A 16871-nucleotide genomic window follows, 5' to 3' on the forward strand; every position below is an offset into this window, starting at 1 on the left:
TGTAGAGGCTGTGTAAACACTGAGGAGAGCTGGTTTAGCTCCATAATCCAGCAGGGAACTCATCCACCAAAGAGAAAAGGCTTTCTGAGAAATGGATTCTGCTCCTAGCATCACCCCAAACTTAAAGGACGATCTGAGGAAGACCAGAGTTTCACTGCTCAGCAAAGATCCAGGGGATTGGGCTATGACATAAGTGTCTGTAATCAAATCAGCTCCATGAATCCGTGCCTTGGTTTCCCTTCCTACAGTAACAGTATCTGTCTTTAGCTGGTTGTTGGGAGGCTTAATATCCATGAACCACCCAGAGATCCTTTCATAGCAAGGACTTTATATTAATCACACAAGGTGATTACACTTACTGAAAACACTTTGTCCCTTTTAAAGGTACCGGTAATTCAGAAAGCAGAAATCCTTTACTCGGACACAAATACATTCTCTGTTTAGCAAAAAGCTAACAGAAAGTCTGGGAAAGGCACACACACAGGCATGTATGTATCCATCTATTTGAAAAGAGCTGCATTCCATAGCACTCCCTGGCTTGCGTGTATCTAACAGAATATCTATTTAGGAAAATGTGACTAGCACAAGCAGCTATGCAATGCTCACATCTGCTAATCCTTTACTGCTCAAGTAATCGTCTTTGCTTGCAAAAAGATTTATAACACTTTGGGTGCAGGCAAAGAGGAGCTAAGCACTTCAAAACTCTTGCAACTGATTGTCTTGGGGGAAGCACTGCCTTCATGGTGCCCTTCAGCAGGGGACCATCTCATTTCTGGAGCTAGGTAGAATTACTTTAGATAGTTCAGACAGGTACAGAATGGACAGAGGAAAGGCTTGTGGCTACAATATTTACCATACTGGGTGATGCTTGTAGCTCTATTTCATTTGCACAGGTTAAACAGCACTGCTCCCTTGACCACAGCTGCTTCACTGGGCTGTGTTACCAGGTATTTTCACAGACACATTTCCCCCCTCCCTCCCCCACAAACTTCACAATTAAAGGACACCAGCTGAAAGTTTGCCTCGCCTCTCTGAGATACAGCCTCTGACAGCCTGGGATGGATTCTGAACTCAGCCGGGTCCGGCTCTGGAGAGTTACTCCAGACTGACACCAGAGCATGGCTCCAACTAAGCCATGTGCATCTGTGTGCTTTAGGAATTCCCCTTGCCAGGGTGGGGAGAAGGGAATGGCACTTGTGCTCCTGCACTGTGTGAGCAGATCAGGGCTGCCAAACAGAGTGGTGGAGGGAGAGTGCCAAGAAAACGCAGCACAAACACCAGCAACCCTGTGCAACTGCCCTGCCCTCCACAGCAGATGGGGCACAGCCACTGCACCAGGACAGCCCTCCTGTCCCCCGTGCACCACAGGCAGCCCTCTCTGGCTGGGAACAACAGGAATAGTTAGGCAGATTTTGACCCTGTGCAGCTTTTTCGGTGGATAGTTCTCCATGGATGCCTGCCTGTTCAGCTGCCTTCTCACCTTCGTGCAGCTAGATCAGTGCCAGAGCCAGGGTGTGCCCAGCACCCTTACATCTCCACTCTGCAGACAGGTCTCAGCTCTAACAATGAATTCCAGAGGAGTCCACTGCTGGCTGGCTCTCCTGGAAATGCTGTGCTGCCTTGTTCAAGTGGTGTGTAACCAGGACAGGCTCAGTCACATATATCCCCCTCAGGCACTTTGCTCTTCGAGTTCGTGGCAGCCCCCAGTGATTTCACCCCACAAGTGCCATACAACATTCTCTGTGGCCCATGGTAACCTGACCCAGCTTTGAACAAGTTTTACAGCTCAGAGAAGAGTCAGGAACCCAGGCCATGTCTACCAGGCTGTGTGAGCACTGCCTCCTCTCATTCAGCAAATTCTGGAGAAGAAAGCACCTTCACTAAACCTCTCAAACAAGTTTTACAGCTCAGAGAACAGTCAGGAACCGAGGCCGTGTCTACCAGGCTGTATGAGCATTGCCTCCTCTCATTCAGCAAATTCTGGAGAAGAAAGCACCTTCACTAAACCTCTCAAGTACCCGTGCCTACATATTAAAAATACATTTTCTCATACAGGCAGACAGGCACACATGATTTTGTCTAGCTCCTGCCTGGCTCCAGATAAGGATTTACTCTAGAGATTCTGCTTCATTGCTCATCATGAAACATCTACCCAACACCACAGAAAAAAAACTAATCTCAAAATTGGGATTAGGAAGAAATGTAGGACATAGACTGAATTGCAGATCACTGCAGACCAATGCCTGCTCTGAGATCCAAGAACTGCAATTTCATTGCCCTTGTAGCATGATTTAGCATTAATTGTTTCCACTGGTTCTTGAAGGCCTTCTTAAACTCTCTTCTGCAGTCTCCTTTCATTCTTGATTTCTCAGTTTTGGTCTAGAGAAATCTGAAAGTGTTCTTTGGTAGTATGAATACTTCAAAACTATTTTTTTTAAATAATGATCAAACATCTCAGCTCTGTAACTATTTCTGCTTTAATTCCTCAGAAGGAATGAAAGGCTCCAGGTCAGCCAGGTCAATTATCTGTGATTCAGCTGCTGCTCTGAACACTGGGACTGCCAAGGTCCATCCCAGCACATCCCATCCCCTGTGGCTTTAGGACCACCCAGAACTGATGACATTATAGCAAGAGCCATCATAGCCTCTCTCTGGTCTTCTACAGAACATGTGCTAAACCTGCTTCACACTGGTTCCTTGTAATCCTAAATCTAATTAGAAAGATTATTATGACATATTAAATACCTAAATTAATTGTCATTAATTTGTAATTCCTCACGAAGGGCAACTGAAACAATCACAGACACACAGACACCCTTCCCTACACAGAGGGAATGCCTTTTGATATAGCTGGAAAAGTGTGATAGACTTCTGGGGCACCAAGAGCTTTTGATGACCATATCTTCACTCTACCCACAGATCCATCTGCACTAGAATTTGACTAGTCATTGCAAAGAGCTGCCTGTTCATTCTAATTACCTTCCAAAAAGCTATTTATTTCTATTCCCAAATGCAAAAAACCTTCTCCCTTCAAAATTATGAAGATTGAAGGTCTGTGATGGACAATATTTTTTCCAAGTTTCTCTAAGGCACTTTGGTTTCTGTGTTCTTTATCAATTGACCCAGACAAGCATTTAAAACTCTCCAGTTTTTTTCTTCTGAATGGATTTGGTTTAGGTGTTTTCTTTAATGTCTATTATTAGACATTAGGTCATTTTGGAAATTTTTCTGAGTCTCACAATCCTATATTGCTGGTCTCAGAGAAGCCATCTATATTTACTGATGAATAAGTGGAAATATAGTCCTATTATCATTTGGAAATATGATATAAAATAGATAATCTCTAAAGTACCTGGACTATGTACACATGGTTTGATAAGGTGTGAAGCCAGCCCAAATTTGTGCCAAGCAACCCTCCCAGCTGGTCTCCAGAACCCACTGTTCTACATGAACACCTGTGCACACAGAGCAAGGGAGATGTGTGCAACTTTTTCCACTTTCAATGTGCACATATTTCAGCCTGTGTTGCCTCCAGGCTGTAAAGCCAACAATACAAACCAGCACGTAGCCATTTAGGACAGGAAGTGAAAAACTATATTTAGCTGAACCTGTAGTAGAAAGTAGATGATCAGAATATTGCTTACAATTGTGCCCCCATTCCTGAGCACTGGTATAAGACTCTGCAGTGCTGAGAGGTTCCTGCTCAGGGGCAATATTTCCAGTGTGATCTGTCCTCTAGGAACCAAAGGGACAGCTGCCTTCTCTGCTGCCACCAGTACCACTGCACACGTGTTCCAAGCATCCACTAAGTTTGGCAAGGACTCACATACTGGAAGTGCTGCAGAAACCAGGTAACAAGTTAGTGTGGTTTATAAAATAGATAATCTCTAAAGTACCTGGACTATGTACACATGGTTTGATAAGGTATGAAGCCAGCCCAAATTTGTGCCAAGCAACCCTCCCAGCTGGTCTCCAGAACCCACTGTTCTACATGAACACCTGTGCACACAGAGCAAGGGAGATGTGTGCAACTTTTTCCACTTTCAATGTGCACATATTTCAGCCTGTGTTGCCTCCAGGCTGTAAAGCCAACAATACAAACCAGCACGTAGCCATTTAGGACAGGAAGTGAAAAACTATATTTAGCTGAACCTGTAGTAGAAAGTAGATGATCAGAATATTGCTTACAATTGTGCCCCCATTCCTGAGCACTGGTATAAGACTCTGCAGTGCTGAGAGGTTCCTGCTCAGGGGCAATATTTCCAGTGTGATCTGTCCTCTAGGAACCAAAGGGACAGCTGCCTTTGCTGCCACCAGTACCACTGCACAAGTGTTCCAAGCATCCACTAAGTTTGGCAAGGACTCACATACTGGAAGTGCTGCAGAAACCAGGTAACAAGTTAGTGTGGTTGTAAACATGCTTTTCAGTTAAATGAATTTCAGGAAATTTTTGTCTCCTCCCTACCAAATTCAAGTAGCTTTGGAGAGCACCTCCTTTTTTTGTATCTTTACAGTGATATCCCACTCTTGGTGCAAAGCATCTTGAGCACAGATATTTCCCTCCTGAGAAGCATCATCCACCTCAAATAGAAAGTGTATCCCTTATGAGAGCTTGACAGACAGCAGGGATTTAATAACACTGATTTCTTTCCAGTTTCTTGAATTGTCCCTTCCCCTTTAAACACCACATCTCACAGGTTCTGGTGAGAGTACTCCCTTTCTATAAGGAGTACTTTACAAGACTTCCTGAGGCAAACAGGACTTTTCCCACTGATTCAAATAATATGAGATTATTACAAAGGATGGCTTTTGAGTTTTAAATAATTTTTTTCTCCTTTCAAACCTGAACCTGGTAAAAGCTTGTATAAGATTTATTTACTGCACTGCAGAGACGTATGTGTAGCCTGGGTAGAAGAATCCCTTGATAACAAAGCTCTTGTGACCAACTAACAACACCAAGGTGATGGGTTTGATCCCTGTATGGGCTATTCACCCAGGAGTTGGACTCAATGATCCTGGTGGGATCACAGAATACTCCAGGATTCTGTGAAAACTCTCATTCCAGCAGAAGGCGTGGTTTTCATAGCATGCTTCATAGGTTCTATGGTCTGCTCTACACAGGAGATCAGACTAGACAATCAAAATATTCCCTTCTGAAGCTAAAATCTGTGAATCTATGAGAGTGGTTCAGTTCACAGATTCCTCCAGCGTTTGACTTCTTTATATCTACGTTCATCACATTAAATCTGTCAACTGTGATGTGGGTTTAGTGCCAAAAAAAGACATGCCACCAAAAGATGCACAATCATTACTTCATTAGGTAATCATGTCTGGTGTCCCAGAAATGAGAACCACTGTAACCCATCCCAGCTACCTGAAACACCATTTTCTCAGAGATGGATTCAATATTTGCACATACCATCTCTGTCTCAGCTCCTGCCTGCTCTACTCATCATATCCTCCATACATTTGCCAGATGTGGGAGTGAAGGCATTTATCTTTACATGAAACCATCGTCACCATGGTCAAGCAGCTCACATTTCTCCAGATGTTTTGTGATCTCACCACTTATTAATGTTCCTAGGAGTTAGCCTGACCTAGGTGAGAATTAATGGTTAAATTTCCCCGCTTGTCTCCCATAGCATTTTGGAAGGATTTGATTAGACTGATTTCAATCCAGCCCCTGGCTGCACTTCTCCCTCATTCCTTTCTGAGTGGCTACTAATTCTGGAAGCAGATTTCTCCCCAGTGTCTTTCTGACATTTGACAGATATAAATCAGCAAAACTTGTTTATGGATTTACTACATGCAGAATAGACCCTAGTCCCTCCTAGGAATGAATGCATGGATATTTCCAAGTTGCTGGGGTACTTCCATGATAATTTGCACTGCCATAATTTATGTGCATGTGAGTAAGCTTTCCCTTTTAACTAATGTTAAAACTATGCTTCACAGAGGGGCAATCTCAGAAATTTCTCATGCAATTTTGGTGCACGGAATTTTAAAATCATGTCTAGGTTCTCCATCAACACCTTGCCTTAGGTTACCGTTTCTTTTGAAAGCTATGAACTTCAAATACTTTGCATAATTTGCCCCTAATTCAGTGTAACCATAACAGGAAATCAGCTAAACACCACTTAGAAATGTTTCTAATTCTGTAATGTGTTGGAAGCCACAACATATGCACGCTAAAATGTAAATTTGAGGATCTTCAGCAATATTATAGCATGTAAACAGAAAGAGTTGAAATAGATTTTAAAACACCCAAGTTCCTCTTTATGAGTGAAAGATAGATTGGAAATAAAGACAATCAGTTAATGAAATAAAAGGTTATTCTGTTAAATTGCTCAAATGCTCAAAAACGTATAAAGAATGCGTGCAGCATGACCACTGATGCTTCAATATTCCTCCAACCACTTGATTTACAGGTTGATTCCTAGGATGTATGGCTTGTTTACTTTCTCCTGCAACTCTAGACAGAAAACAAACCTTTGCAAGCATGTGGCTCCTTTCAGACATCTCAGAAAGAGATAAACTAATATATCTTCCAGTTTATCATACTTAACATCTCAACTGTCAAAAATGCAGGGAATATCTGCAAATTGTAAGTTCCTCTCACCAGTCTACAGGGATTGGATGCTTTCATTTTTTCCTCACAGCTGTGTGATCTTTGTCCCTTAGTGTTTAACATTACATGGGACTGAGGAATTATACCTTGAAACAGGAGTGGCATTGTTCCACTTAATGCAAACAATTGCACAAAGGAAAAGCAGTGACAACTGCAATGCAGGGCTCTGCCTCCATCCCCCCACTCCATGTGTGTATTTGGGAACAGTGCTACAGTAAAACCATCACACAGGGGCCTGTCAGCAGCAATTTCCCCCTGTTTGACTGAGTGTGCTCTAAGTAGGGCAGCACCCTCAGCAACTGGAACTGCAACTATCCCATATCTATCCACCCATCCACAGAGCTGCTTCTACTGCATCCATCACAGAAATATCTGAAACCTTTATTCATGGAAAACAGGCTAAGTGTGTTAGACAGATAAGAAAAAGTCTCAGCATCTGGTATTATTATGGTTTTCCAAGGGGGAAAGGGGGGGAAGGGGGGTGTGACTGACAGTTTCAGCAGCTATGTAATTTTCCCTTGCTTGTTTAAAACAGGAAACAGAAATGCCCAGCTTCAGCATGGTCTTTATGATACAACCAAGCCTTGGGAGGATTCCAGCCTTATCCTGGAATCCCAGTAGCTTGCTGACTGTCCTTTCCATCAAAGCCCATTTTCCTTCCCACTGTTTTCCTGAGGTTTGGTCGTGCAAGGTGCAGTGTTTTGGCCAGAGACGAGGGAAGCCTGTAGTCCTTTCCTGACAGAAAGTACACTGGAGGTCTCCTGGGAGCCTGGGGACAGGGTTTGTGGACACCTTAGTGTGCAGGCACTGAAGTGACCATTAGTTCATGAGGATGAGCCCTTATCCACTTCTGCATTTGAGCAGAAACAAAGCAAGCGTCCCAGAAAAGCTTTGTCACATTTCCAAAACCAAAGTCCCTTTTTCTGTCCTTTGCCCCAAACTGTAGATTTGGATTGATCCTTCTTCCTTAAATAGCTAAGGTTCAAGCTAAATAAAGCTATTGTAGTTTGTTTTCAGCTGGAACATGCCAGTTAAAGGAAATACTGTAAATTACAACACAGTCATGCCACACCATTGTGACTGTGTAACCAGTAACTCAGCAGTCAGCTCACAAATGCAGCTGAGAACTCTTTGTTAAGCAGAAAAAGGAAAGCGACAGTTATTAAAAATGAACAGTCACTAAAGATTTGGGACTTACCCTGAGTCATCCCTGGCTCCCTTCTCTCCTGCTGATGTTTTCATCATTACAGCAAACTTTAAGTCACTTTCTGTATCACAGTGGCTTGAGAGTTCCTCGGTCAGAAAAGCAATTCCTTCCCATCGCTGAGCAGAACTTCCACATCCTCAGGTTTTGTACTGAAGATGGTATTTCAAGGGCATGAGGGGGAAGATGTTGAAAACCAGCTTCAGGCTCAGTAGTATCGGAGGGCAGAGGACTAAACAAGCACTGAAATGAAAGCAAACTACCAAGAAGATCCGATTTTAGCCTCTCTTATTTCTACTTCCTGTATTTATATGAACGGGGGATTTCAGGAAGAGGCAGTCTTTGGTGGTCAAGGGTGTGCATGTGTGTGAGAGTGTGTGTGTTATAAAGCCATATTTAGTAGTGCAAGCAGGTTAACCTTATTAGAAAGAAGGGCCTGAGATTTTCAACTAATTTGTTTCTCTAACCTAAGTTTCAGAGGAAATAATTTTACAGACTACAGGTATGTCAGGAGGCAACGGAGCACAGTGAACTTTGTAAAGGATTTTGTAAGGCAGCAAAGCAGCAAGCCTCCGTCTGCAAATTCCTGAAGCATGTGTATTTCTACTGCTTGAGTAACTGGAACCAGATGGAGCTTGGAAACCTTTATATTTACACAGGACCTGAGAAAACGAAATGTCTAACGCTGGCAGAGGACAGCTTTGCAAAAGCATTCCCAGTCAAAGCAAAAGCTAGTGCTGGGGCTGTGTGGCTGCTGGCAGACGAGCAGCTCTGCACGCCGGGGAGCTCCCGTGGGGCTCGGAGCTCGCTTGACCCGCGGTTGCTGCAGCGATCCGGGCTTGCTGTGCGGGAAACCCGAGCGAACCCGCGCCAGCTGTGCAGGCTGCGGCTCACAGATGTGCTCGCAGCCACGGCCGGTGGCACTCCTGTTCGGCAGCCCCCTTGCTCCAGAAAGATTTGATGTTAGGAGAATACATAATGGAAAAAAAAAAAGGCAGAAGTAGAAAGAAGAGGTGGAGAAAAGCAATTGGATGGAATGGAGTAGGAGACAAAATTTTTCCCCCCTTTATCTTTAGAAGGAATTTCTCAGCCTTCTGAAAATAGACAGTGCCACACAGTCCACAGCAGAAATGCAAATTCCAGGGAGCTGTCAGTGTATTGGCAAGAGGGAAACTAGACCTCAGTGCAGAACACAGAGCCAATTCCGCTGGCACTGAGCTAGAGAGAATCAGGGAGACTTTTACCATCACCAAGTCACACCTTTGATGTAACACAAGACAAATTTTTATTTATTTTTTTTAATAAAGACTCTAACTTCAGTTCCCATTAGGAAATTTATCTTCTAGCTTTTACAAGGATTTATCTTAGAAACTCTACTATCTTTGAAAGAGCCTTACTGAAAGACTGCATGATGGAAAATTCACCAGCGTTCTAAGTAAGGCATGTTAGCGCTCAATTGCTGCCATTATTTAAATTCACACCTGAATTTTTTGCCTTATCTAGTTTTAAATTTTCAGCTACTGTATCCTGTAATGCTCTTTTCTACTATATTAACGATCTCCTTGCTCCAACTCCTAGAGTAATTTTCAGGCAACAACAAACTCATTCATGAAACATTTAGTCCTCTTAGACAAACTGGTTGGCTGAGATTCACTCATCCTTACTGGAGACTTGTCAGATCTCAGCTCTGAATCCTTCTGTGGTTCTGGGATCACAGGTCCAAGGAAAAAGAAAAAATATATATTCACCAGCTGAGTACCTCAGGTATTGGCATGAGAAGAATCTCCTACATGCATCACACAAATTGAACCCTATCTCAGTTTCTACTTTCCTCCCCTGCAATTCTGCAGGGACCAGGCCCACTCAGCATTTGCCCTTCCTCTGCTGGAAAAAAAGGTTTGCTGAGACAAAAAATTGCAAAGTTGTGCTGTCTGCATGGACCTGCTCACAGAGAAAACTGTTCACACAAACAGGCAGCCATCCTAGGCAAAGACTTACGATTTTGCAAATGCAGAACACAACAGAGTTAGAAAATTTCAATTATATTTTTTAGGAAATAAGAAAAAACATTACTAGAACAATTAAAAAGGTCCAGGAAAAAATGGCAAAAAATACAGAATACAAAATTCTGGTATGTTGGTGCTATCTCAGTTTCATGTGATTTGAGTGAAATCATTCATGCTACTTCCAAGGTAAAGAATACATTTTTAGAAATTTGAAGTTTTGGAATTTGTTTTGTTAAAGATATTGACCAAATTTAACTCTAAAAGTCCCATATTTTCTGCAAAATACTCAGCATTTCTGTAAAATATTTAAAATATGAAAAAGAAGACAAATTTTACTCAAGCTTTACTGGATGTCTTTTTGAGCTGGAGATTTGACAGGTTTAGTATGTGACATTGTGTTCTAGAACCATGCTTTGGGCGGAAACAATTACAAAAAAAGCTAAATGACAAAGTGATATCCAGTTCCTTCAAATTTACATTCCTCTGTTATAAATCCAAGCCAAATGGGAGGAATTAATTTCTCTTCTAGGACTGATTCACCCTTTCCATCTTAAGCCACAGCATCCTGCAGCCCTTTTTTGTAGTTTCAAGTGACTGGGTTGGAAAAGTTTAAAAATGGCTTATGGGGGAAGCCATTAAGTACAGTGAGCACTTCAGCTACAATAAAGAGCTTTCAGAACATGCCCAGATTATACCACTGCTCTGCTTTCCATACAGGAGGGAGAGCCTACATCAATAACATGGCTTGTGATAGGAGCCCTTAGGAACTGTCATGCCTATTGTGTCACTAATCCATAGATTATGTGCCTTTTATAGAGCCTATTACATAACAGATCATGATGGGTCACAGTGTCAAGGATGGAAGGATTAAATGAAGAGGCACTGTCCACATCCAGATTCTGGTTTTTAGAAGTTCATTCTGTATAAAAGAAGGAATCTTTTTATTTCCCCAGCTCAGAAAAATTTAGCCTAGCATGCACTAAAGAATGAAATCTTTTTCAAAATTCAGAGAAATCTCCTCTTCCAAAAGACTTTTCTGTAGATGCACAAAAAGCCCCACAGTGGCTAATGCCAGGTTTACACAGCAGTAGGGATTCCAGTCTCATGCACAATGCTTAAGAAAAAGATCAAGCTTTATTTTAACTTGCATCTCCTGGTAGTAAATTAGCTAGGAGTATTCATGAGAAGCTTCCTGTCTAATGAAACTGTAAACACACCAAGCCATGAGATGAGGTAAATAAACTCTTAGCTCCTCTTTTTCCAATAACTGCATTTAAAGTTTTTCCTAAGGCCAGCACAGACTGCACCACAGACTATACAATATACTGGGAGTCTCCACACACCCCAAGGGGGACTACAGGCATGCTGGAAATGGGAAATCAAGGGCAAGAAGGAGTATTTCCAGAGCCTAGGGAACTGGGAAAGGAAAATAGTACTGTGTGGTCTTTGGACCTCATTTCCAGCCACTCATCAGCATGCAGCACTCAGTGTGAACCTGCAGGACACCAATGTATCACTGGATGAGGCAGCCAAAGTGCTCTTGATCAGGGTTTTTTCCTGAGGTTGCCAGAATTGCTTCTGGATCAGTGCCTCAGTACAGCCAACTGTGCTCTCAGCAAACTGAGTTCTCAGTTTTCTAGTCCTAAAAGAGCAAATTGTGTGTTTCAGAATTGCTGCAAATCAAACCCATACAATTAACTCACTCCAGATAATGGCTTGATCCAGGCAATACTCCCTAGAACACACAGAATGTGGGGCCTTCTGGCACTCAGTTCAGCAGGGTCCAGATTTCACCAAAAAGCTAACATGTGCAGGCACATGTCCTGTTTGGGTCCCAAAATTTCAGATTTACAACAATATATATGAGAATGCTTCACATCTACTAATCATCTGAGAAAAAAAACAGCAAACACTCTTGTTTATATAATTTATTGATAGTGTACATATTTTTATATAGTGCATTATAATACTGACTGCTATAATCTTTATAAATGCTGAGTTAACTATTTTTTAAAATTCTCACAACAAAAATAATCAAATATCATGCCAACATTTTGTAACAAATTATCACATTAAATCCATTTGGATTTCATGACATGTTTATCTGTACAATGGACCCCATATCACAGAGCATTCACAGTGCATAAGGTCACAGTCATTGAAAAAATAAGTAACATGAGAGATTTCTGTTATTTACAGTTTACAAACCCATCCCTTTCTGTTTTCAAAGTAAGCAGTTCTAGAAAGTTTTCATAATATTTAAAGAGGTATTGCACCTCTGAAGGGTGCACTGCAAATGCCTGCAAGTATGAAACACAGGTTTTTAAAAGGTTCAGAATTTATTTCAGTGACCATAAATGATTTCAAAGAATTTCTTGCAGTGGAGGAGATACCATGAGCCAAATTCTGTGCTCAGTTCCACTGACACTAATTTGTGCCAACTATCAGGACACTCAGGAACACTGGCACCACTCCCAAGAACATGAAGGCAAGAATTTGGTGTTAACTTTGCTGCAGTAACAGCCATTTGAAACACAGGTGTTGTTGGGGAAGCAGATTTACTAGTTTTATTTGCATACATAACTGGTATATGAATAAAGGCCATAATCTTTCTGCAAAAACCCTCTGAAAGGAAGCATCTCAGTTGTTATTAATTTTTCTAGAGATTATATCTGTCTGGTTTTCACTATTCTGATACCTTTAGAATTTGCTACCATGCCTACTGCTATAAACCAATCTTTTTATTTGTCGTTCAAGTTTATCAAGACCAGCTCAGTGACAGGACAGCAATGATTGCCTACATTCTTTGTGCAAATGAAAAAGAAAAACAGAATGAAATTCCAACTGTCAATTCTTCTAAGAAAATATCCAAATTGCATTAATTTCCCATAGTTATTAATTTCTTTCAGACAGTGCATGGTATGGGAGCAAGCAGAACCATGTGATGGACAAACTGCCACAATCAATCACTACACATCCTGGCCTGTGGAGAAGCAGCCACACACATCTCACGTGTCAGGACTTCACAGACTTCTCAGGGGAAAAACCATCAGGACCTCACATGTGGGAAAATGTGAGAAAAGTGCTCAAGTTATTGAAAAGGAGGCTTTTAAACATGTACACTGTAGGTCAGAAAGTGGAACGCACACATCAGTTGAATGACATTCCCTTCTTCAGCAGGACATTGATCACTTGCATACAGACTTTTCCAAATGTTCCAATGGAATAATAACGGGTTTGGTACAGAATTGCTGGAACTAAACACTGTCATTTACCTGTGTAACCATCACATAAATCTCACCATCTAACGAAATGAAAAAAGGGGCATTCAGACTCATGGAAATAGAAAATTCTGCAGCAAATGCATGAGCTGCAGAGATTTTCTTCTGAATGTTTAAACACAAATAACAGAGAGATCTGAGGCTTGCAATGACAGAACATTATGCTCCAAGGTGATGTACTTCAATTAGGAAGAATCTTTGGTTTCACCTGGCTATCGGAGTTATTTTAGTGTCTGTTTTGTATTACATAACGTCTGATATTTCCTTGGCATGAATAATCAGACAGTATTTCTACAGCTTAAAGAACTCTACCAAAACCAGCTAACAGTGGGACACAAGTAAATGGCATTACAATTGCAAGAAATTCATGAAAGGAAGACAACAAAACTCACGAGGCATTTGTGCACCTAGAGCAAACACATAATAAAAACCAGTATAATTAAAGCAGAGTCACAAGGGAAATAATTAAAGCAGAGTCACAAGAGAAATCAGACAGAATAGAATCTTCTCTGTAATTGCTAAATATTAGATTAGTAAAGACCTCCACCATCTGTTTACATGTTGACAGAAAGCTTACAAATATAATCTAAAACCAGAAGTTAACTTGGTTTGTTACAGCTGCAGCAAGCATATAAAAACAAAATAAAATTGGCACACCAGAGACCGAGCCAGGAGAAAGATGGTTGACTATGCTGTACTTCTTGGGAAGACTTAAGGTTTCTTCTAGGCTAAACTTCAGCCCAGAGAGAAGCCCTTAGACCACCAAAGAGACACTGGGATAACCATACCTGGAGCTTCTTAGACTTAAGACATGCAGATCCTGAGCTTGAACTCTTTACACAATCAATACTTCATAATGCAGTACAATTGTTATGGTAAATAAATGGAATCAAACACTGCTGAACAGAATGGAAACACTCCCAGTTCCTTGCTGGAGAGAGGATTACTCTCCATGGGTCTATGTGGGACTGCTACTCCAGGGGAATGCAGCTCAAAAGAGCTGCTAAAAGCCCTCCTTGGCCAGCTGTAACTCAGCTTTGATCCTGCTCATACACAAGGGCAGATGCACAGTTGAGAAATCTGAGACAAGGAACAAGTTCTCTTATTTACAAGAGTGGAACTCTGAAGTGGTATCAGCAGAGCAGAAGTCCACAGATTCTGGCCAAATCTTTTAATTTGAGAAAGAAATAAAATCTTTAGACTACAAAATAGAACATGGAAAGAACTGACTATGATAAGAAACCCAGAAACCATGCTCCACTGTCATCTTAGGACACAATCCAGCAAGGCACTTGGATGGATGCTTAGCTTTAAAATGGAATCAAACCTATTGAAGTTAAGCTTTGCTGGATATGGGATATCTTTTTCTGAGTTGTGTTACTTTTCAGTGTTAGTATGCTGGCAAATTTAAGATTGCACTAACAGTTTTCTCTCTCACATCCACCAGCTTTCTTTTCACTCTTGAGCTGAACATTAACTTACAGAACATTGTGACATACATTCCAAACTCAGCCAGATAACTTTTGCAATGGTTAATGAAACAAAATGGCTGCAAAATTTTATAGATACAGTCCAAACAGCTACAATATAGAACTGTGCTAAGAGTGGAGAGCCAAGCACAAATCACTCCTTTTCTTGAAAATGGCAACATTTTTAATGGTTTCCTGACCACACAAGCTGATGTTTTGTTTTTTTGTTTGTTTTTTTTTTTGTATACATGTGAAAGGCACTAGTCTGCTATTCCTCAGCAATAGCCTCCTGAATTACTGATACATTCTGATGTGGGTTTATCTCCAATACAGCAATTTGTCAATCAGATCTTTCTTGGACCATTCAGTTTACCTGCATGGCTTAGTGTATAACTATTTATTTTAACCTATATACATGGACTACTTAGGAGCTTCTTGAAGTACTTAATATGATTACGCGTCCAAAGCCCTGACGCAGCATCTCATAATTCTTTGGCAAACAATACATGTAGTGGTGGTGAAAAAGGAGAATCCTACTAATGTTATTTATAATGATAAGCACAGCATGATACTTGTCTCATAGCAGTAGATGCAGATGAGAACACCCATGAAATGCAGCATTAGAATTCAATATAAATTGTCCTGAAGTGAGTTTATGTTTCAGGGAGAGCTATAGATGAAAGGAACCAGCCACACACTATAAGTGTTGTTCTGGATTCTGAGACTGTTTCTGCTAAAAAACAACACTGGTTTTCTGGAGCAGGTGATATTCAGATTAGGCAGAGTCATCTTAAATGACGTGTGAAGGACTTATGGAATTAGCAAACAAAATTCATGTATATTTGGGCAGAAAGTCAGCTGCTACAGAAAAAAAATGGTGCCCATACTCTTCTAAAATTTTCTGGCTCAGAAATAAGAAGGTACAATACAATTTTGATGCCCTCATCCCTGTCAACTCAGCTGATCACTATGCATTCAAAACCAGACTTTGGAACTACTGTTCTATGATGTAAAGACAACTGAGCAGCCTGAACTGTGCACAGGAGAGCAAATGTTTGCTTGGAGACCGTTCTCCAAGACCACAAAAACAGACTATAGGAAACCATTTACTCAGCCTCTCTCTCTCTACTCCTTTCAGTCTCATATCTAAGTCATCACCGGATTTTCAGCAGTGAGCTGTCCTCCTGAAAGACAGCAGGGGAGAGAGGAATTCTAGGGAGGGATATTCCTACAGGGGTGCAGCAGTAAGCTGCATTTTCACAGCCTTTCTGCAACAGAAGACTCCAAGATGAACATGAATTCCATCTCCTCAGCCTTATACTGCAGCAAAAACGTCGTGAATGCCTGGAAATGGGGTCATTGGCATACTTGAGATAAAATGTGTTTACTGCCATTCTTGACTATTTAATAAAGCATTTTAGTAATGCTGTAATTGTGTCCATCTTTAGTTCTTAACTTAACGACACAACCTTTTAATTAAGGTAAGAAACCCTAAATGGATACTAATACTGACATTTGTAACAAAATGTAAAGCAAATAACAAATGTGTTGCTCTTTTTCTGTTTAGAATCACATTGAACAGACCCAATTCTTAAAAAAAAAAAAACACCAGCAGCAGCATACACTCTTTAATTTATTCTAAAATAATTTAAAAAATAATTTTTGTTGTAAACCCATTGCCTGGTGTAAACAGTATTCTGCATGTCAGCTAAACATAATTATTTGTCATATGTCAAAAGAAGGAACTTTCTGAGTAAGTGCTTATTTGCTAAGTTTTTATAGTATATACTCATTGACACAATTTTTTATATTTAGTCTTAATGGAAAATATTAATACATTTAAAAACACATCAACTGTTAGTTGATAGGGTTGGTTTGGTTTATAAACATTAAAAAATTTTAAAAATCTATGTATAAAGGTAACTGTGCTTCTTTAGAACTTTATGTGATCATTCACATACAGCTTCAAAATATTTTTAAAGTTTAGTAGCAATTCAAAATATGCTGTTTCAGTGATTTACAATTATATCACTGCTAAATTGTGGAATGTTACCTGCTATTTTAATACTCTGGGCTGGATCTTGCTGTCAATTATATCCAGAGTAATTCCTTACATCAGATTTATGCTGGTGGAAAGGATATCAAAACTTGGCTTCTACTCAGGGTAAAAAAGAAGTATATAATGCTTCAAAATTTGCATGCAATCAAATCAAGGACCATATTCTCTTGACAGACTTGCTTTTGTCAGGGTGACTCTTATCTGCACTGCTCCGTGTCAGAAAT

The 16871-nt window shown here is 40.7% G+C and overlaps 1 protein-coding gene across 1 annotated transcript in view; it reads right to left on the bottom strand.

Moving 5' to 3' along the window:
* Window positions 1-16871, bottom strand: part of LOC120503881 (ras and Rab interactor 3-like) — a 156106-nt gene that overhangs the window by 55722 nt on the left and 83513 nt on the right. The window contains exons 18-19 of the mRNA XM_039712916.1: window positions 8495-8777; window positions 7827-7971 (exon numbers count right to left, since the gene is read on the bottom strand). Coding sequence (XP_039568850.1) covers window positions 7827-7971; window positions 8495-8777 — 428 coding nt within the window. The remainder of the gene's footprint in view (window positions 1-7826; window positions 7972-8494; window positions 8778-16871) is intronic.

This window comes from Passer montanus, unplaced genomic scaffold, assembly GCF_014805655.1.
Source record: "Passer montanus isolate IOZ18808 unplaced genomic scaffold, ASM1480565v1 scaffold27, whole genome shotgun sequence".
NCBI classification, from domain to species: Eukaryota; Metazoa; Chordata; class Aves; order Passeriformes; family Passeridae; genus Passer; species Passer montanus.